Here is a 20,932-nt window from a genome sequence, read left to right as displayed (position 1 = left end):
TCCCTGTTTTTTATCTCGCCGCTATCTCGAACTAGGAGCCGGGCCGGCCTCCGCAGGGACGCAGCTGCGGCAGGCCCCGGGTGGGTGAGGAGCGCGGCAGCCGCCCCTCACGCCAGGCCGCCCGGCCCGCGCTCCGCCAGGCCCCACAGGCGGTTAGGAGCGCGCGGTGCATTGTGGGCAGGGTGAGGAGCCGCGCCGCCATTTTGTCTCTGTCAGTCTCAGCGGCGGCGCGGTCGGTCGGGGAGGAGAGGCGGCGGCAGAGCCGGTGTTTGGCGAGGGGGGATTCGGCCAGGAGGACACGATGATATCGGCCGCCCAGCTCCTAGATGAGCTTATGGGCCGGGACAGAAACCTGGCCCCGGATGAGAAGCGCAGCAACGTGCGGTGGGACCATGAGAGCGTGAGTGAAGCGGAGCCGCCTCTCCCCTCCCTCCTTCCCATCCCCCGCGCAGGGCTGGGGTTTTGTCGTAGTGGCGCGGACCGCGGGTGCAGGCCTACAGCTTCTCCCGGCCCGGGGACTGCAACAGGGGCGGGGGGAAGGGATGAGGCCCCGGCCGCGGGGGTATGGGGGTTCCCCGGGCTTTGGGGGGTGCGGGTCGGGCCCTTCGTGCGGAGCCCGAGGCGGCGGGGCTCCTGCATGGCGGCCGCGGGGCGGGCTAGGCCTGGGCACTTGCGCGGGAACCTCGCTGAGCCTTAAGATGAGGAGGAGGAACTGAGTGGCCAGGAGGGAGGAGGATCCCGCCATGGCAAGGCTGTGTGAGGGCTTGCGCTGTTGTTTGGGCTGGTGGGAGGAGAGAGGCCTTGTGTTTGGGTTTGGGCGCAAGGGGGAGAGGTGGTGTTCGCCGTGGCGTGTTCTCCACGGAGTGTCGAAAGAAAAATCACGTGCGGGGGGGGGGGGGGGGCGGGGATTGTGGAATTCTGCTCTTCTGAGCAGAAGCCTGTTGGCTTGCAGGAAGGGAGATGAGGCAGATGTTAGTAGTTTGGAAGACAAGTGTCTCTGGATCTCTTCCTGAGTGTGGTATTGGGAAGGAAACGGAAGGGTACAGACATACCGACTTAACTGTCTGCAGGGTGAAGTGCAAGGAAGAACCATAAGACTTCCGAAACTGAGGATTTTGCTAAGAAAAGCTTGATTCCTGCCGTACTTTCTCAGTCAAAGAAAGTTCCACAGCTCCTAGGGGCCGGCTAACCTAAACAGCACTATTGTTTAGTAGTACTTATATATTTTTTGTTAATGAGGTGGTTTGTTAGTTTTCTGCAATAAATAGTTCTAACAAGACTTTTTATAGTATTATTATTGCTACTAGTGTTATTTTGGAGTGGGGTTTTAATGAATGATGACTTCTAGTGACATCCATCGTCATATTGTGAATCATTTCACAAAAAAACAATGGTAGTTGCAAAGTTCTTTGGGAGAGATAAACAATCCTGAAATACTTTTTTTTTTCCTTGTTCATGATATATTTTTGTGTTACAGTATACGTTAAAAGAAAGTCTCACAGTTACAATAGTTTATTTATTACCTGTGTGATAGGAATTTCTGTGGTTTAAGCTGCAAAAAAGCATTTAGCTCCTCCCCCTGTTAGCATTTCTTGGGATGTTGAATTGTGAGGAGGGAGAAATGCTGTTCTACATTGCATCTGAATCACAGAAGTGAGAATTTCATGTTTTCAAATGAGAGTTTGTCATTTAAAGATGGCTAATGCATGTTTTAATTTGCCTTTGAATGCAAGAGATAAGGACAAATACCTGTCTTGCCTTGACTCCACAAGTGCAAGGAACTTCCCCCCCCCCCCCCCCATACTGCTATATAGGTAAGCTCTGTAAGTCAGGAGGAAATTGTGAGTTCAGGAAGTTTTCATGACCTTAATGTCTTTCTAGACTTCTCTTATTAACTAAATATCATTGTTCAGTTAGGTGTTCAGTTACATATTTTCTTTTGATTCTGAATGCAAAATAAGGAGTTGTTCATCTTTGGAAGTATGGAGTAAATGGCTTGAACTATGTTGGTCCGGGTAGAATAGATAAGGGGATTGTTTAGGTTTATTTCTTAAGGTGACAAAGATTGGGGGGTGTGGTGGAGTTGCCTCATTCTCTTTAATCAAGTTCAGATTACTTTCTTCATCTTCAAATGAATAAATTTTTCAATTTAGGCTGAAGAGATTGTCTGTAACCATAGGAATCTGTCTTGAAGCTGTTGTTCAGTTTTGTTGTTTCAGAAACAGGGCCTTGTCTCTTCTTCCCAGTCCTCCTTTGACAATTTAGAAAGTGGAGAGCTGTCCTGTGTCTGGGGCCAGTGGGAAATTTATGGGCTTAAGGTTGAGCCTTCAGTCTTGCAGGAGCTGCTGCTGTTTGCTCTGTTTCTGCTTTTATTTATGAAGTTTATAGGATCATAATTAAATGCCGTCTCCCTGAAAGGAATGTTTTCATAGATTCTTATAGTCAACTGATGAGTTCAGTAAAAAAATTTGTCGCTGTTTAAACATAAAGATATGTTTCAGTTTGACTTCCTGCATCACCTAAAGATTAAATTTCCAATGCTGACATGTTTTAAGACAGGAAATGCAGATAAGGTTCAAATAGTAACGTTAATTAATTTGCTTGACTGCTGTTTTGCTTTTCAGATGAAATGCATATGCTAATGTCATCTTTTGTAAAATTAGACCTATATCAACATGTAGCCCTTCCAATGTAAGCGTATTGTACTCATACCAAAGTTTAGGATTTTGTGTCGCATTTCATCAGTTCTAGATGTGCAAGGTTATCAAAACAAGCTCATATCTATTTTCTTTATAATTTGTAAGTTGCACCTAGGTAGATATCAAAAAAATACATGGAAGATGCAAGGAAATACAAGATAGGAGTAGGTTGTTTTGAAGGTGTGGAAGTGAAGTGTGCAATAACTGAGCATTTGTTGAAACAGGTTGATCATATATTATAAAGCCTTTTGTAGAGCTTATGTTCTTACTTTAAAACTTCAGCATGATTAAAGCCTTTAATCTTGAAAAATTGAAATCCCAGTTGCTGTATATTTCAGTATTGCAGCATGTCCTTGGATGATCAATTCTAGTTTTGGCATAAAGGCTTTTTCTGTTTGTATGCTGGAGAAAAATATTAGTATCATATATTTTAGTCTTTCTGCTTACTGTCATAGCCGTAGACAAAGTACATTTCTGGAACAGTAACTTCATTGATTCACGCATTCTTGCTTTAATATGCCACCTATACAAAATCAAGTTAATGTGAAAACAGTGATTGCATAAGAGTTCTGAGGCTGTTCTGTAGCAGGAGAAAGCCCAGCATTGGCAACCCATGCTTCGTATAAGGCTTGGAGACTGTGATGGTTCTTTCAAGGTAAATGCAGCACTTTCAGGAAGTGGGGAGGGCTAGAGAGCTGTTATGGAAAAATGACGGTGAGCGGTTATCTCTGATAGGAATGCAGTTTCTCAAAATGTAGGTTCTGTGTTTATGATTTGATGGTATTAGCTATTTATGATGTGTTACACTTTTTTTTTTTCATGCCAAAGACCTAAATTAGTTTGCACCTAGATAGAATCTCAAAACTTAATCCTCCAGGAGGTGACAAGGGAGGGATGACGACTTAAGTGTTACTTGTTTTGGAAGAATATTAGTAATGGAAGGTTATCTCTAAGAGTGGGGTTTGGGAGAAGGGCTTATATTTGTTTGCTTTTGGGTGAGTGGGCATTGCTCATGAAACATCTGATTGCATATGAACTTTAATGGTTTCAAAGAACTCATCTATGTGAAGGAGTTTTCTATTTTGTTGTGTGTAAGCCATGACCTGCTGGTTTATTCTCAGCCTTTTTACTAGGAATTGTCTGCCTGAAGGACTTCGCTTATGTAATTGGTCATTACAGTTATTCTGATACTTCTCCATCAGTAAATAATTTCTTGCAGAAGAGGAACATGTTAATGTGGATGTATTAACGGTATAGAGCTGTCAGTAGTTTCTTTATATGGGAAAGCTTTGAATTGGTTCACAACCTCTGGAAGAGATAGCCATTATTCTTGTCAGCTTAGTCAGCTTTGAGGTGAAGGATACTACTTTCCCACCTCCAAGAGATTTCAAGGATTAGTGAATTTGAGATGAAGTGGAAAGTTCCAAGTGCCTATGCATATTTGTTCTAGTGTCTTATCAAAATGCAGGACCTTAATGGCTTTGAGACACAAGCTATGGCTTATCCTGCTGCAATAGTTTGGCAGTAACGTTCCACTCTATTCCACCTTCTTGGTAGCGGAGTCGTCAGAATAATTTGGCAAAAAGGAATAAGTGCTTGTTACCTGCATAGGTAAATAGCCGTACTAAATTGCCTGTTGCTCTGTTTCTGCAAATATGGAATGTATTTCCATATTTCTTCTGACTTCTGCGAAGTGCAGCAGTCTGATAAGCCACAGATGAGTAATGCCATTTGAAGCATATCACCTCTGTTTCAGTCCTTTAATGGCTCTGTGATGCTTCAGCCATTTCTTGGCCCTTTCTATTCTTACTCATCATTGATTACTTAAGGCCGACTGTAAGTGCAGCTGACTGGCATCTACAGCCTGTCAAGGCAGATGTACCACACTGTGAAGCTAAGCCAGAATGATACCTTTTAAGATAGCTGCAAGATTCTCTCAAGTAATGTTTTTCTGTTGAAGCAAAAGCAGTTGAAGAGCATAATGAAATAGGTGTGAGAGAGGGAGAAAATTGCTGCAGACACGCTAGTCTGAACCACTTTAACATAAGTATTTCTCTGCAGGCTGCCTCTTAGGAAAACATGTCAAGGAATTCACTAGGTACCATGGCATCCAGAGCTAGTTAGGAGAAAATTACTGCAACTTTTAGTGCATGTGGGTTTTGTTCTTGCTTTGTTGTTTTTGTTTGGGTTGGTTGGGTTTTTTTAATATATAAAAATAATTAATACAATATGCAGCACATCTTTAAGCTGCATTTTTTAGTATTAGTCACTACAGGTTTTGGCTGTAACAATCAGCTCATAAGAGGAGGCTTTTCCTAGCAGTGCTAGGATGATTTCTGGTGGTGTTTTGGGTTTGGGTTTTTTTTTTCCTTTGCATACTTCTGCCTGTAATAACTTTCCTTTGCTACTTGTTTCATAACTGTTACAGGCCGGTTTGCATAATTTTTGACAGAACATGTTCTGTAACTCTTTTTACAGCACAAGACGGTCAGACCGTTATTATTGAGCTCTCTATGTCTTAGGAAATTGTCTAATCCATCCTCAGAATTTTTGGGGGGGAACTGCCTTTTCACTCACTCTAATACTCGTATGTGAGGATGAGAAAATGGAGGAGAAAGAGAAGGTAGAGAGCAATTATATTTCTATTGACTAGTACAGGAGTTCATCCGAGAAACTACTCCCTTGAAATAACTTGGTATTAAAAGAAGGGATGTTGCAGCTTTCAGAGGAGAGAGCAGATTCTGAAACCAGAGCCTGTCCAATAACTGTCTCCTTACTTCCTGAGAAGAAAAAAAAAAGTGATTTTGTGTGGCGCTTTCTTGACTATTCCTGATAAATTGCTTCAGATAGGTGTCACAGTGTCATAACATGGATTATGGGAAAAGTATTCAAATTACATAATAAAAGATATTATTTTGATTATTTTTTTGTATCCATGGCTTGTTAGTAGAAAGCTTGATTGTTTTTCTGTGTACTCTGTAAAGCAGTCAGTCCAGTTTTAAATTCTGTAGTCTGATTTGCAATCTGACAGCATAGAAAAATAAATCAGAGTGATCTAATTTGATCAACTGGTGTCACAGGCATTTCAGTGAGGTGTCGGTGTGGGGTAGGTTTTGGGTGTCTCTCCTCCCCCCATTTGTTAAAATACTTCAAAATGTATCTTATGAAATACTGTTGCAAATCTTCATCCACAGTATATGTGAGAGTATTAGAACTAGGTTGTAATATGCAGTAGCAATTATTAGATTTGCCAAATATCAGAAACTGGTGAAACATAAAAGAGATATTAGAAGAATGCCCAGGCTAGTTTTGGATTGACAGTTCATGGCAATCACATCTGGGGAAGAGTCTGCTGAAGAATTCCTTAAGATGGCTTATGAAGTTAGGGGTGAAAGTATTGATGATTGTATCTTTTTGGCTGTTCTGTCAGATTGACAGGAGATATTTCTGTGCATGAACTTCAAGAACTGACCGACTTGACTAGCTAAGCCCGTGCTAATGGGTGAGGGTGAATAATCTTTTTAACAAAAGCTGGCTTTATCCCATCGTATGTTAAGTATTTCCTGGCTAGGCTGCCAGGTTGGTTTTTTCCTAACTTCTGTGTTCTTAAGTCTTCTAATTGACATCAGAATCCTTGAGGTGGTACCTTACATTTGAACACTGATGGCTTCTGATCTCCAAGCCAGTAGCATTGAAGAAATAGAGGCTGAACATAAAATTGTTGTAGACAGGCTAAGAGGAACTTGCTTTCATGCTTCCATCGCAGATATTCTCACCCCTCATAGGTTTTCACAGTTAAGGAATTTCACAGTAACTTTATTAATAATGCAGTCTAATTTAATTCCTCTGGAAATATCAAACACTATATTGTTTTTTACAAATATATGATGCGTTTCTGTAATCTTAAATATTTAGCAGTATAATTAAGAAATACCATTATTGCAATGGAAAGTAAAAATTTTGGTGTTTTGTCGTTAAGATGCACTTACTGCTACCAAGTAACACAAAGATAGAGGGTGTACCTGTGTAAAATTTTCAGAAATTTTGGAGTGTACAAAGCTGATTTTTACACTCTATTTTAGAAGATAGAAGTGATTACCTAAAATTGCTAATTCATGAGGAAGAAAACGATGCCTGTTTTTTTTCTTCTCCTCTGTCAGGTTTGTAAATACTACCTTTGTGGCTTTTGCCCAGCTGAATTATTTACAAATACCCGTTCTGATTTAGGTAAGTCTGTAAGTCTTGTAACTTTTATTCACTTACATGTAATTACATTTGAACTTTTGTTTGCAGCTACGTTTTTATTCTTTAATGCTGTCAAAACACTTTGAAAATGGGCTTTTTTATTTTGAAAGGATTGCCAGTGATACAGTATGTTAAGAGCAATATTTATTCCAGTTGTTACTTCCTCTAAGTGAAAAAAACATATTTTTTTTCTTACAATGTGAGCTAAATTATTGGGTGTGGGGTGGTTTTCTCCTCCCGAAGTGTTGGCTTCTAGTTTGGTTTATTCTACCTGGGCAGGGTTTTAACTTACTTTTGTGTGAGTATACATTTTTGAGCCTCTTTACATTAGAAACTCATTTACTGTAGTAGTTATTACTGAAGGCCGTCTTTAAATTAGTAGGAGCTATCAAGAGATGGTATGTGGACAAATGCAGTTTGGAGATGGTAACGAGGGGAAACAGGCTTCTTAGTGTTAATGTCCAACTCCATTGGAGTTTGATAGGCTGGAGAAGGTGGGGAATTTTAACATGACTATCATCATGAACTCAGGCCACATACCTCGTAATTTTACACTGAAGGTCAACATTTTAAGTAGCCATTTCTTTATTACAAAGAACACTGTCTGGAGCTTAGAAAGTGCTTGATTAAATTACCTGTCATATGTGGGGGTTTTTTGTTCGGTTTTTTTTTAAGGCCCCGGATGTTTAAGGTATTATGTTGTTTGTGCAGTTTTACTGATGAAGAACGTGATCTAGAAATTCTCTTTTATATGAAGACTTCATATGTCATTTAGAATCTCCTTTGGTTTTAGAATTACTAAACCATATTGGCATTCTTTTTCTTTAATGTGTCTTTCAAACTCCAAGCAAGGGAAGCAGAAAGGCAGGCATAAAAGCCACTGGGAAGTGTTTATAGCTCTGTTCTATCATGGCACACATCAAATGCTGATGGAGTGTGAATACAGCATTCAAGAATGCAAGCTTAAAATTTTTGTGTGATCTTTTTAGGTCCTTGTGAAAAAATTCATGATGAAAATCTCCGTAAACAGTAAGTATGTTGGTTGATGTGTTAATGCAAATCATGTTTCTAGTATGCTTGAAATTTCCTAAAAGCAACCCAACCATGAGAAACTAATTGCTTTTTGATTTATGTAAACATTTATTTAAATCTGTAATATTTTCTTACCTTGGGCAAGAATTTATAATATTGCAGGTTTTATTATTTATTTTTCATATATTATGGACTGACATAGGCTTTCATTTCTCAAATATTTTACCAGGTATGAGAAGAGCTCTCGTTTTATGAAAGTGGGCTACGAAAGAGACTTCTTGCGCTATTTACAAAGCTTACTTGCAGAGGTAGAACGCAGGATTCGAAGAGGCCATGCTCGTTTGGCACTGTCACAAAATCAACAGTCTTCTGGGGTGAGTCTGGAAGAGTCATTGAGGCAATTTTTCCCCTAGATAGTGTCTTCATGTTCTCTTTACCTTGTCTTTTTGGGTAAAATACATTGTTTTCCAGAAGGTTCCCATTAGATAAGTCTCTTCATCTGTTAGCCAGCAGATTGCATGTAGCCCTAATGGACAAGCCAAGTGGCTCTACAGTTAGCAAGAGTCCCTCTCTGTTCTCCCCATCTCTGTTTCTTCTGAATCAGTACCTGTTCTCTGCCCAGGAACTTTAATCCTGTTAAGTGTTGTCTCTACCCTGTTAACTTCAGTTTACCTTCTTTCCCTTAGTTGCATTTTCCTCCTTCCCTCCACTGGAAAGCTATATCACAGTGATGTTACTGAAGTGGGCAAGTAATAGGTCATTCAGCAGCTGATGGAGCTAAATCCCTGTGTCACATGCCACACTGAAGCAGTAGCCTTTTTCTGCTCCAGCACCACCACTGGCAGGCAGTGATGGAATCACGGAAGTTTGAGAAGGAAATACTTCTGTGCAAGTTTTCTCAGTTCCAAGCTGCATACTAGACAGCTGTTAATGAAAAGCTTAAACTGACTGGGAGAAAAATTGTACATGTTTACCTCATTTTCTGGGGTTTTTTTATTGTTATCCTCTCATTGATTTGGAGCAGTGACTGTGGCCTGTGCTCTGAGAGTTTCAGGCTGCTAGGGTAGCCTTGCTCCTTTTTGCTGCCCCAGGTAATTGTTCTGTGCGAAGTCCAGTTGCTTCAGAAGGAGCTGTGGACAGTATCCTTAGTCAGGAGAGCTTATTGGCTGTGGAGTAGAGCAAAGGTTGTGGGGGAAGCAGGTGTAAGTCTATTCTGGCAGCTTACAGAGAGGACTTTGCTAACGAGTACATTTTGGATGAAGTGAGATTCTTTTTGCATTTATGCTCAGAAGTTAAATTTCAGAGCCCCTGGAAATTCTAAGTCAGACTTGAGTGTCTGCAAAGCTATGTAATAGCTGCGTGGCAGTTTCAGAGTTTAAATTTAGGACTTTGCATTCAGATGTCTTCCTTTTATGGGCCAGGGACTTGAATGTTTTTGTTGATTTAGGAGGAATTAGTGTGACTAGAACTTGCTTCGCTCGGCAAGAGTGGAGTAAGCTGTGTTGAGTGTGTTACGTTAGACTAGACTATTATTAGTAGGTCTTCGTGGGAGAAGAGGCAGGAGGAGGTTATTCCTGAAGTGTTTCTGCAATATGAGAAGACACATATTTGTGTTTTTTAAAGTTATTTTGCCTAAAACAAAACCAAAATAAACCCAAAACACTTATACTCTTTGGCAGGGAGCGGGACCCACTGGTAAAAATGAAGAGAAGATTCAGGTGTTAACTGACAAAATTGATGTACTTCTACAACAGGTGAGGTTTTTTTACCCCCTGTAAGAGAAAGCTTCTGCTTTTGTTACTTGATTAAAAATTACAGTTGAAATTTTTTTTATTGTCCTTTAGATTGAAGAACTAGGTTCAGAAGGGAAGGTGGAAGAAGCACAAGGAATGATGAAACTAGTTGAACAGTTAAAGGAAGAGAGAGAATTGCTGAGGTCTACAACTTCAGTAAGTAATGTGTTTGTAGTTCTGTCAGACTTACTTAAAAATTGGGTGCAACAATACATTCTTAATCACCTTGTTCTTTCACTGGAGGCATGCAAGTTCTGTGCAGAATTAGACAAAACACGACATTTAAATGTGTTATTCCAGTGTGTTGATGTAGCATGCTACCTTGAGCATGGGTTTCAGGCACACAAATTACGACATTATTCACGTGACAGTCTTGGAGGTGGGTTTGCATCTTACTATAGGTCAGGTCGCAATTAAACTTTACCATGTAGCTTCTGCAATATTGTATCACTGAATTACCAATCTGTGTTACAGAAAGCCCCTGTGTTAGGGCTCTGACTAGGGACAGGCACCTGTCTGACTCTTAAGAGCCAAAGGTAATGTGTTAAGTAGCAAGTTCCTGTCATCAAAAAGGAGCTTATGTTTAAGCATTATATTTCAGTGTTTAATAATAAGCTCAAATTGTGATTCCTGATTTATTTTTTAAAAGTTCTTAAGTGTTGCAGGCAATAATGTTTGTGTCCATACCATGTGATTCATGAACATTGCACTGCTATAATCACTTAGGTTTATGTTGAAATTCCAGTGTATTTCTGGTCTGTTGAAACAGTGAATTAATTTCACCACCATCCTTTTAAATAGTAGCCCAGCATTCCTTTTTGTATTTCTTCATGGGATATTCTAGCCTTGTCATCCTTTGAGACATATTCCGTGGTTATTCTGCAGCTCCAAACATTTCAGTTCATGCCAAAGAAATTATCGTAAGAGAAAACTGATTTTTATTTTCCTTAATCCTGAGATTGCAAGGATGCTGCAGATATGGCTATATACTATTCATCCTTTGCGTGAAGAATAAGGTTTGATTTGTGTGTTTTCTAATAGACTGTTTCCTTGTGGCTTGTGTGAAATGGGCATACGTAGCCTATTTTTACCCTGTTCATCCTAGTAGGTTCAGTGCTCTGAAGACAAAGCATGCTGTTAGGATTTTCAGCTTTTACTACTGCCTAGGATTTGACAACAGTAACAGTAAAGTTCTAAACATCTTCACTGGCTTCTGGCTAAAACTTTTCTTTTTCTTTATCAAATATTTTTCTTTTGCAGACAATCGAGAGCTTTGCAGCCCAAGAAAAGCAAATGGAAGTTTGTGAAGTTTGTGGAGCCTTTTTAATTGTAGGAGATGCACAGTCCAGGGTAGATGACCACTTGATGGGAAAGCAGCACATGGGTTATGCCAAAATAAAAGCTACTGTAGAAGATTTAAAAGTAAGCATCTCGTCAGTTATTGAACATAAACATTGTTTAGACACTTCCTATGATAAACTAACAACTATCCAGTGGACTTTCTCACACTAGATGTAAGCAGAGACGTAAATTAAGGTGGGAATTTTTTGTGGCCTTTGTAAAGAACTGTAGCGTGGCCTCTGTTCTTGTGAGAATGGCAAGCAAAAAAAGTTCTGCAAGACAAAGGATTTCCACTTCAGGAATTTTAGGTAGTGATTTGTTTAGAAAAAAACCACCACCCTGAAATATTTTAAAAGCTTAAGCTTCTACATCCTCAGAATGTGTAAACTAAGTTATATTGAATGATTTATCTTGATTAATCTTAATTTCTTTCTGTGGTTTGTTTTTTTTAAAGGAAAAGTTACGAAAAAGAACAGAAGAACCTGACCGTGATGACAGGTTAAAAAAAGAGAAACAAGAACGAGAAGAGAGAGAGAAAGAGAGGGAACGGGAAAGAGAAGAGCGGGAAAGGAAGAGACGACGTGAAGAAGAAGAAAAGGAAAAAGAGAGGGCTCGTGACAGAGAGCGGCGTAAAAGGAGTCGTTCACGGAGTAGACATTCGAGCAGAACATCTGACAGAAGATGCAGCCGTTCACGAGACCACAAAAGATCAAGAAGCAGAGAAAGAAGGCGTAGCAGGTACGTGTGTGTGAGAGAGTATTTTCATGTAACTTTCCAAAATGTAAAAATCTTGCAGGGACATCATTTATCAGCCGGGGTCACATCACTGATTTGTTAGCTTCACTGTTGTTATCTCTAAGTGAAGACATTCTTTACTGGTTCTAAGGATAAACAAGTTTTTCTGCATGTTCACTATCTTCTCTCCATTTTTAAAGTGGACGACACCATTGTAGTGGAAGTGGTCTTATGAGGAGGCTTTGAGTATACAAATGCTCCCAAAGAACAGTGTCTTGTTTTTTCCGTAAGATGGTCTTCATAGCAGTGGATATTTTTAAGCAGTGTGGTCGAATGTTGGTTTAAATGAAGAAGGCAATACTAAGTCAAGTCTTATGTACTGAGAAATATTTATATACAGTGTGCTAAGGCTTGTTTTAAATACTTGTTTTCTGCAAATAATCAATGTATCAGAAAGTGCTTCTGTGTTACTATTTTATCTTCTGAGTTAGAAAATACCAGCTGACATTTACATCTTTGAAATTTTCTCGGAATGTTAAGGAGTCGTGACCGAAGAAGAAGCAGAAGTCATGATAGATCAGAAAGAAAACATAGGTCTCGCAGCAGGGACAGGAGACGATCAAAAAGTCGGGATCGGAAATCCTACAAGCACAGAAGCAAAAGCAGAGAGAGAGAACAAGACAGGAAGTCAAAAGAAAAAGGTATGTTTGTGTGAAGACTGAGTTCATATCAAGTTCTGAAACTAATCTTTCCCTAAAGTCTCAAAAGCTCTTAGTCTTTCAGTGACTGAAAGTTCTTCTTAGTATCAAATCAGATCTGGTTTTATAAACTGTATATGTTGCTGTTAATCAACTTGAAGCATTTTGTTCATTCCAGTTATTGTTAATGCACATGCCTGCATACGTACACCCCAGTGTCCACCTCTTATCTGTCACAGTAGTTATTAAAAAAACTTACCACTTTGTCTGCAAATTGTGTGAGGATTTTGATGTATTTTAAGACCTGTTTACTGTTTACCTTTAGAAAAACATAAGCCTGTAATCAGACTTCCGTAAGAGTGAATATCTTCTATTCTTACTGTTAGCAGATATTTCTGTAATTACCCTTTGCTGGTACGTGTTTTGTGGGAGATTGGTAGCTGGTTTTTTCACCCATAGCGTCTATTACTTCTCCGCACTATCACGTTTCCTTTATTTTCCTTTAACAGTGCCTTTAAGTTTTGGGGTTTGTTTTGGTTTTTTTCCCTGATCTATGAATGCAGTCCAAGATAAATCTTGCAGAATTTCTGTAATGCTCTAAACGACAGTTTCATCCCCTCTCCCCAGTCTCCTGCTCTTCCCCTCATCCTTCCATCCCTTCCCTCTTGTTTGTTTGTTTGTTTGTTTGTTTTGGGTTTTTTTAAATGAAGTGAGATTTGCTTTGCGAGTAGTCAGGTGAGTCTCAAAGGAATGCTGTATTAGTCCTTGGAATGCTTTTATAGCAGTACATGCCATGCACAACAGCATTGATGGTGACTCACTGCTTCATCAAAGGCTGGTGGTGTTCAGAAGCTTTACCTTTAAGTAGGATTAAAAAGAGGTACAGAGAGATCACATTTTTCACATTCTGTGAAAAGATACTAATTCACTGTTATTGCTAAATTTCCCCCTTTTGTCTTTTGAAACTTCTGGAGGAGTGTAATACTGACTTCTGGCTTAAACTACTGGCTCTGTTGGGGTGCTGACTAGTGTCCAGTCTGAAACAGCTACCCCACTTCATTATTAGAGCTGACCATCAGTAATGGATGACGCAATTCTGTTATGTTTCTAAGGTACTTTGGAGGTTCTCCGGAATGAAAGGTGCTATGTGCATGTTTCTGGATTGCATAGGCCTGTTTTCCCTACCCTCTTCCATATTTATCCAGCAGATTAGTTCCCAAAAATGTTAGTAATGCTGCTTGTATTTTTCTTGCCTGACTTCTTTGGACTGTTTTAATTTTTCTGGTTTATACTACAGCGCATCTTTAGTATTGATTCTACTCTTTTTTGCTTTGCCTTCTATAAGCAAGTGGGTTTTAGCTGCTTGCTCATTGGCAGCGAAACTGATGCGTAGTGTTTAAATCAGATACAGTATTGTAGTCTATATCTGTGCATTTGTTACTTTATTCCTACCTGATATTGTGCCTTTTTTGCCTACTTTATGAACAGATTTCTGGTGCTTAGTCAAGAATGTCCTATCAGTATTCTATGTGTATCTGTGCATATAAATAACTGTGTTCTTATTTATTCAAATTTGGTCTGGTTTTGAGCGTAATGGCTTTTTCAGTTCTTTCCTTATTCCTTCCATAAATAGAGGAGCTAGTGAACTTTCTTCAGCATCTCAATATTTTTAGTTTTAACTTGACTGATTTCCCTGCTGGCCATTTTATTTGCTGCTTGCTACTTTCTTCCTCCAGAAGTGATAACAGTGAGGTGATGCTCTGAGCTGTGATGAAAATTCTACCTAGGAAAATCAATTACTTTTTTTGACTATGTAATCACTACATTTGTAGAAACACAAATAGGCCTTAGATCAGGACTGTAATGCTGAAGAAGTTTGTGATTTTTCCCTTTGCTGGGAAAATTTTTAATTAAAAAAAAAAACAGGAGGAGGGAGAAAGGGGAAAAAAAACCCCAAACCAATAGTATTTAACACACAGGGATTGAATTTCTGTGATGAAGCTGTAAACACCATTACGTCCTCATGTTTTCAATGTGGCATTCTATGTAGGTAGTTAAGTAGATAGCTTTAGAGGTTCATATATCTGAAGCACGTGGCTGGCTACTTGCTCTACTGTTTGCACAAAAGTAGTGATGTAGAAGTTAAGACTTACTACATTTACTGTTCCATTGGGAATATTGGCTTCAGAATCTAATTGTCTTTATATCCGCCATTGATCTGCAATTATAAAAGTGAGCAGCAAAGGCCTGGCTGTAACTGCTCATGGTAGTAGTGCCTTTCATCTTGAAATCTCAAACTGCTTTGTAAATATGAATCTTAACACGAAAAAAAGCAAGGCACAGTTGCCTAAGACTTGCCTACTGTTACACATTAAATTAGCACCATACTTTTGAGATTCCTTACTCACTAAAATACTGTGGAATACAACGATCTTTAAGATTGTAAGAAAAAAGTATATGTAAAACTGGAGACGCTCAATTTCTGACTCGTTTCAGGAACAGGGGTACATTTGCTAAAGGAGGGAGCCTGCCAGTCATAAACACTGGCTGAGCATTAGCTTAATATAAACCAGCAGAATGCAACTACTGTTCAAATAAACTAACTTCAGAGTAGGTGGAATAAATAGGGTTTTTTTGAGAAAAGGAAAACATCTATTTTGCAAGTACCTTCATTTTATTAGGGTTTAATACTGGAACATGTCTCCAGACCGCTTTAACTTGGCTCTTTACCTTCCTTAATTTGGATTCGTATACTTATATAAAAATAATTGTATTTGTGATTGTGTTTTTGTGTCAGTGATTAAACCTCAGCAAATATTGCCAGAACACCCAAACCCTCAGTAATACTGGATATTGTGTTTGACTGATTTTTGCATTCTCTGAACAGTAAAACCATTCCCATTATCTTGGTAAGAATTCTCATAAAGTATCGCAGTTGCCCACACGAACTCAATCAGAAAAATGTGCATGTGTTGAATCAGGAAGCAAAGTCAATATTATGTGATTATACCTAATAGATCACAGCTGAAATAATATACACAGTTTCAACAGCAAAGTAACTGTACGTGCTTTTAAAGAAAGAAATCTTACTGATTGAAAATACAGTGGAGGAATTTAACTGCTTGCAGATACTTCAGGAATTGAAAGAAGTTCAGTTACTGGACTATTTGTTGAATACACTTTCTCAGTTCTTCTTGGCAAACTGGAGGTTTGCTATGGTAAAACTATTTTATTAATAAAATTTTTAGAAGAGTTTCATCTTTCATACCACAGTTTAATAATAGTTTTTTAACCTTAAACAAAATTATCCTTCCTGACAAAATTCAAGAAACAAACAAGACAGAACAAAACCCTGCACACTGCACATCCATAGGGCTATTAAGATCTACCATATCTACATAGGACAGAAGATAAGATTATTGGACTGACTACTAGTCCTCTGCGGGGAAACAAGACTACTATTCCTCAGTGGATCTACGTGTGCATCGGAGATACCTATAAGACACAAAAAGAAGACTTTTTAACAAGGTTAGTTAGAGTGCAATCTACCTGCGGAGTTGCAAAACCGAGGGCAGACAGATACAAAATTATTAGTTCTTCAGTTAGCTTGTTGACATCGCTGCGTGCTTTCTCCAAGCACCCTGCACTGGATGTGCTGCTTCAGATGAAACCTCAGTAGTGGTGTTCATTAGGCAGTGCCCTCATTTCTGTGTGGGGGCTTTACCCCTCCCTTTGGTGATCTGTTTTAAAACAAAGAAGTTGGGATGTTGCTTCTCTTTTAAAGCTTAATTTCTACTTTATCTTCTGGAACATAAAAGTGTGTTATGCCAGTCTAGGTGATAACATTATTTAAAATAGCTTTTTCAGAGCGTTCGATCTGTGTGCTCCTGTGTTGGGGATGTGTATATATATTTTTATTTATTTTAATTGGCTGGAGAGCAGGGAATAATCAGAAAAAAGAGCATGAATGTTGTTCTGTATGATGACATCCGAGAGGTTGGTTTTTTGGATTTTTTTTTTCTCTCCAAAGTGTCTTTACTGATCAAGGGTTGAATATTATGGTGTGAAATAATACAGAAAGAATTGATATTTTTATTAAATTTGTAAACACTGAATTTACAGATGAGGCACGCAGCTCTAATACTGAATGTTTTTCTTCCCATGGAAATATTTTTATTTCTGGCTTCCTTCCTTCTTTGAAGATTATTAAGGAAAAGATGAGTTTTTCAGCAGTGTAGCAGACTCTTCAGTCAGCTTTCCAGTTTGTGATGGAATTGTGGGGTCCTTCCCATCTTGCTGTTCTTTGCCTTTGAAAAATAGTGCATTTTATATATCTTCCCAACTGTCTCCCCAAGCCTTTTTAATGAGTGGATTATAAATGACTGCTGTTTTTATAAAATTGAGAATTAATAACACTGACAAGCGTGCAGCTTCTGTGACATACTGTAAAGTTAATTTTGATTGTCACTGTGATCCCTACCTTCAAAGCTAGCAGTGCTTAATATCGTTTGTTTCCCCGAGTATTTCATTGCTTGGGGCTGCTGGTTTTTCAAATTGGCAAGTATTGATTTATTTGATAACGCACTGATGCACTCACTGTCCCATCACTCTTTTCTGATTCTTTTTTCAAGAACTGAGAGTTGTAAACCAAAGAAGGCCATACACATACTAAAACTTGGGGACAAAAAAAAGAGTCCCATGATAAGTAAGGAAGCCATGCATCATAATTACACATTTGCCTAACTTGACTGCCTTTTTCCCCCCATTTATGTATTTCGACAGACAGCTGAGTAGCTGCCTCTGTTAGGAGATCTGTCCTTTCTCTTCTTTTCCCCACCCTGTACTGTCCCCTCTGATCATTTTTTGTACCCTCTCCATTCCAGCATGGTAGCCTGAAGCCTAATTCTGTAACTTTTTGAGTATTACTGCTATTACTATAGAAAGTAATTGTCCCATTTTGTATGCAATATATCTATCTCACATGTGCAATGTTTGTTTTTACTTTGAAATCCATGGTCAATGTCTTCTTTCATGGCAGAAAAGAGGGGATCTGATGATAAAAAAAGTAGTATGAAGTCCAGTAGTCGAGAAAAACAGAGTGAAGACACAAATACAGACTCGAAGGAGAGTGATACTAAGAATGAGGTCAATGGGACCAGTGAAGACATTAAATCTGAAGGTGACACTCAGTCCAATTAAAACTGATCTGATATGACCTCAGATCAGACAGAGGTAAGTGCATTATTTCAAACTTTGATTAGGGCTTTTTGTTACTGTTTAACAGTGCAGCGTAAGTATGCACAGATGAAGATGGAACTAAGCCAAGTAAGAAGACATACTAGAGCACCTTCTGAAGGAAAAGACAGTGTAGTCCTGCAAAACATTTTGAGGTACATTGTTTTGTCTCAGCTATTTTGTAGCAGACTCGTGCCCCCATTAGTGTGCCTCTTTGGGACATATTTGTAATATAGTCACCATAGAAAAATTAATTATCCTTTTTTTATTTTTAGGGATTTTGTTATCGTTTTTTTAAAAAGTTGAACTGTTTTTGTATTTAAGTCCATATTGTGTTGGTACATCAGCAGAAACTTTTGCTTTAATACTTAATATTTGAGGCACATGTTGGACTACTTTGTTTTCATATAAACTGCTAGTATTTCTTTGTCAAGGATGTTTCTAGTTTTTTTGCTTTATTGCCTTGCATTCTAATGCAGTTTGTTCTGTAACTCGAGAGCCAGTAGCATTGGATTGATGGAAGTGTAGGGTTTATGAATTATTGCAGCTGACTACCATACCTCACACAGCGTTGGTGTTGTGAGCGGCCCATGAAAAGCCAAATTAAAAATCAAGGATTCAGTCAAACTAAGCAGGTACTCATGCCAGGTACTCCTTTCTCTACCCACATCCATGTTTGAATGCTGTTGCCTGTAATCTTTAAGCTTACTGTTGTGTTTTTGATTTTCAAGATAGTGAAAAGGACTTTTTGTGTATTGTGTGAATACTGTTAATCTGATGTTAACAGAATGGAATTTTCTTTCAACTGTATGTAGGGATGCAGTGCTGCCCAGAATTAGATATCTTTAAAGAGTTTAAAATGCAATAAACACTACATAATAATCGCCTTGTTACTTTCAATGCAATTCAAGTCTTTAAGAGGTATGTGTTTAATATTTCCTACTGTGTAGGAGAATTTGCAGTCAGCCATAGTACAGAGAAGTGGAGTGGCTGATAACAGACTTCTAAGGCAAATGTAGATGCAAAGACAGATGCCACCGAATTATTACAGTGTTCATGGCAAGAATGTATGCTGAAAAACTGTTTGTTGGAAATGAAAGAGCTAAACAATAGGAAATACAAATACTGTGTTAAAAGGAAAACTTGAAGTTTTTTCCCCCACGCTTGACATAGCTTTCTTACTCTTACAGAAGGTCTTTAGTTGTATACCTGAAATAGGAACTAACAATGGAGAGTACAGCTGATAATGAGCTTCTTGCAGCATAAATTGTTACTGTAGTTTCATTATTTATGCTAGAAACTCTTCAACACTTAATGTTGATTATTAAACCATTAATGCTACATTATTGCTTCTAAAGCCAGTTATGTTCAATGTTGACATTTTTGTAGAGTTAAGATGACAGCTAACAACTGGGCCAATATATAGAAATGGTAAACTAAATACTCTTAATGCTGTCTAATTGTCTGTTTTCCCAAAATTTTGCATTATAGGACTACTACATGAAGAGTCTGCGAAGACAGCGGAAGACAGCTTAAACTGAAGATCTGCTTTAAAATGAGGTGAAAGAAAGCTGTAGTGGCGTAGAAAAATATAAAGTTGAGTTAGAAATTTTTTTTATAAAATTTAATTCAGGACTGGTGTTTCCTCCCAGAGTTCAGAAAGATGTGTTGATAATAGCACATATGCTACTGAGAATATAAGTCCTGTATCCTTTTTTTCTTTAAGACTTTTTAAGATAAGAAAGCAACATAACCTGAACACATGGCTTGCTCAGTGTTTAATTGCAAGTTTTCATTCTTGGACTTTAAAACACAAGAATAAATGTTTAGTATTTGTGTGAATCGAACTAAAATGAATCCCATTTTTACAACTAAGCTATTCCTAGCTTCTTGATATACAAGAAATGGAAATAAAGTATCTTTGAATTTCTGTTACAAACTTGATTGTCTCTGTCTTTGAACGTTTAATATTAAATAAGTTTCTTTCCTAATAAATCTGCTCATGTCTTCAAGCTTAGTCCATTAATTTGGATGCTTAGTTATTCTGTGGTGTTTGTGGGTTTGGGGTTTTTTTGGTGCCATCAGTATTGCATTTCAAGCTGGATTTTTCAGCAGTTAGGCAGCTGTTGGATTCTGTGTCCCCTAAAAAGCGTCACTTATGCTGCAGTTGGTTAAGAAAGTATAGAAAACTAGCAATAAAATGTAAGCTTTAAACCTTTATAAAGCAGTTAGACTTCTACAGCGTTAGCATAAAGATGCCGCTTCCGAGATTGGCCATCAGCCTTTGTGTTTGCATTGTGGTATCAGTTTGTAATATTAATGAACAACTGTGTGCAGCCGCTAAGCATGCACCGTCTGCATGTTCCAAGAGATACAAGGGAAAAGAGCTTGTGAAGCTATAGTGTAAGCAAGCGGAGTTCTTGTTGGAAAAGGACTGCAATGTGCACTAGTCAGCAGTAGAGATAGAAGAGCGTACTTTGGTGTCTGTAAGGCACTGACTTATTTTTAAAAGAACATTATCCTTCATACTAGTGTTTAAGGACTTGGCTATACATGTAACTGAAGTCATACATGGACAAAGTGCCATTCTAACTTGCTTGTTCTAATTTTGGTATGCCTTGCCTGTTTGTGGAAGTGCACTTGTAAAAGGGCCTGCCTGATGGTCTCTCTGGTGAAATGGAGTGCTGTGCCTTTGATAAGGAGGGAGACCATGTGGAAAAAGCCATGTTCCCTTTGTAACTTGTATCTGGCTAAAGCAGACACCATACGGGGGCCCAGAGGGTTGAGACTGGGTGGTGGGTTTGTTGGGAAAAACTTAACAAGAAAAATTAATGCAAGTTGGAGCAAGTAAAATTATAACTAGTTCTAATTATGGACATTGCATGAACATCTTTTTCTTTTGAAACTTAAGAGACACGATTCAGCTACAGCCTGAATGTGTTACTTCTTTCAGTGGGCAAAATGTTTGTCTTGCACATTATTTGTTATAGGACTAGCATTTCCCTTATTTTGCACAGGTATAAATGACAAAATGAGGTAACATGTAGTAAATTGGGCTAGAATTCAGATTGTCATGTCTGATAGTGGAGTCTTCTCAAGCACATTGAGGATGAAGGGGGGAAAAAAAAATCTGTGTTTCAGAGCACAGAAAACA

The 20,932-nt window shown here is 38.7% G+C and overlaps 1 protein-coding gene across 5 annotated transcripts; it reads left to right on the top strand.

Moving 5' to 3' along the window:
• Positions 1-185: 185 nt before the first annotated feature.
• On the top strand, positions 186-19,717 carry LUC7L3 (LUC7 like 3 pre-mRNA splicing factor). Of its 5 annotated transcripts, XM_075770533.1 has the most exons (13): positions 186-400; positions 6,860-6,926; positions 7,934-7,973; positions 8,206-8,350; positions 9,656-9,730; positions 9,821-9,925; positions 11,030-11,191; positions 11,565-11,848; positions 12,386-12,546; positions 17,582-17,722; positions 17,828-17,933; positions 18,348-18,413; positions 19,270-19,717. In XM_075770533.1, exons 1-12 carry the CDS (start codon positions 302-304, stop codon positions 18,370-18,372), a joined length of 1,410 nt encoding a protein of 469 aa, XP_075626648.1. In that variant the 5' UTR covers positions 186-301; the 3' UTR covers positions 18,373-18,413; positions 19,270-19,717. The 5 variants fall into 5 exon arrangements, with proteins under 5 accessions (XP_075626648.1, XP_075626649.1, XP_075626650.1 ...); XM_075770534.1 differs by lacking the exon at positions 18,348-18,413 and having other exon boundaries at positions 19,270-19,539; XM_075770535.1 differs by lacking the exons at positions 17,828-17,933; positions 18,348-18,413 and having other exon boundaries at positions 17,582-17,775.
• Positions 19,718-20,932: the final 1,215 nt, after the last annotated feature.

Source organism: Balearica regulorum, chromosome 18 (genome assembly GCF_011004875.1).
Source record: "Balearica regulorum gibbericeps isolate bBalReg1 chromosome 18, bBalReg1.pri, whole genome shotgun sequence".
NCBI classification, from domain to species: domain Eukaryota; kingdom Metazoa; phylum Chordata; class Aves; order Gruiformes; family Gruidae; genus Balearica; species Balearica regulorum.
This window is presented reverse-complemented; position numbering and strand designations above follow the sequence as displayed.

What these genes read in the sequence shown, in the direction of transcription:
- LUC7L3 (XM_075770532.1), top strand. Translation starts at nt 302, where the DNA reads ATGATATCGGCCGCCCAGCTCCTAGATGAGCTTATGGGCCGGGACAGA. An exon ending in TGCTGAGGTCTACAACTTCA is followed by an intron (nt 9,926 to 11,029) that starts GTAAGTAATGTG and finishes TTTCTTTTGCAG; the next exon opens with ACAATCGAGAGCTTTGCAGC. An exon ending in CAGGAAGTCAAAAGAAAAAG is followed by an intron (nt 12,547 to 17,581) that starts GTATGTTTGTGT and finishes CTTTCATGGCAG; the next exon opens with AAAAGAGGGGATCTGATGAT.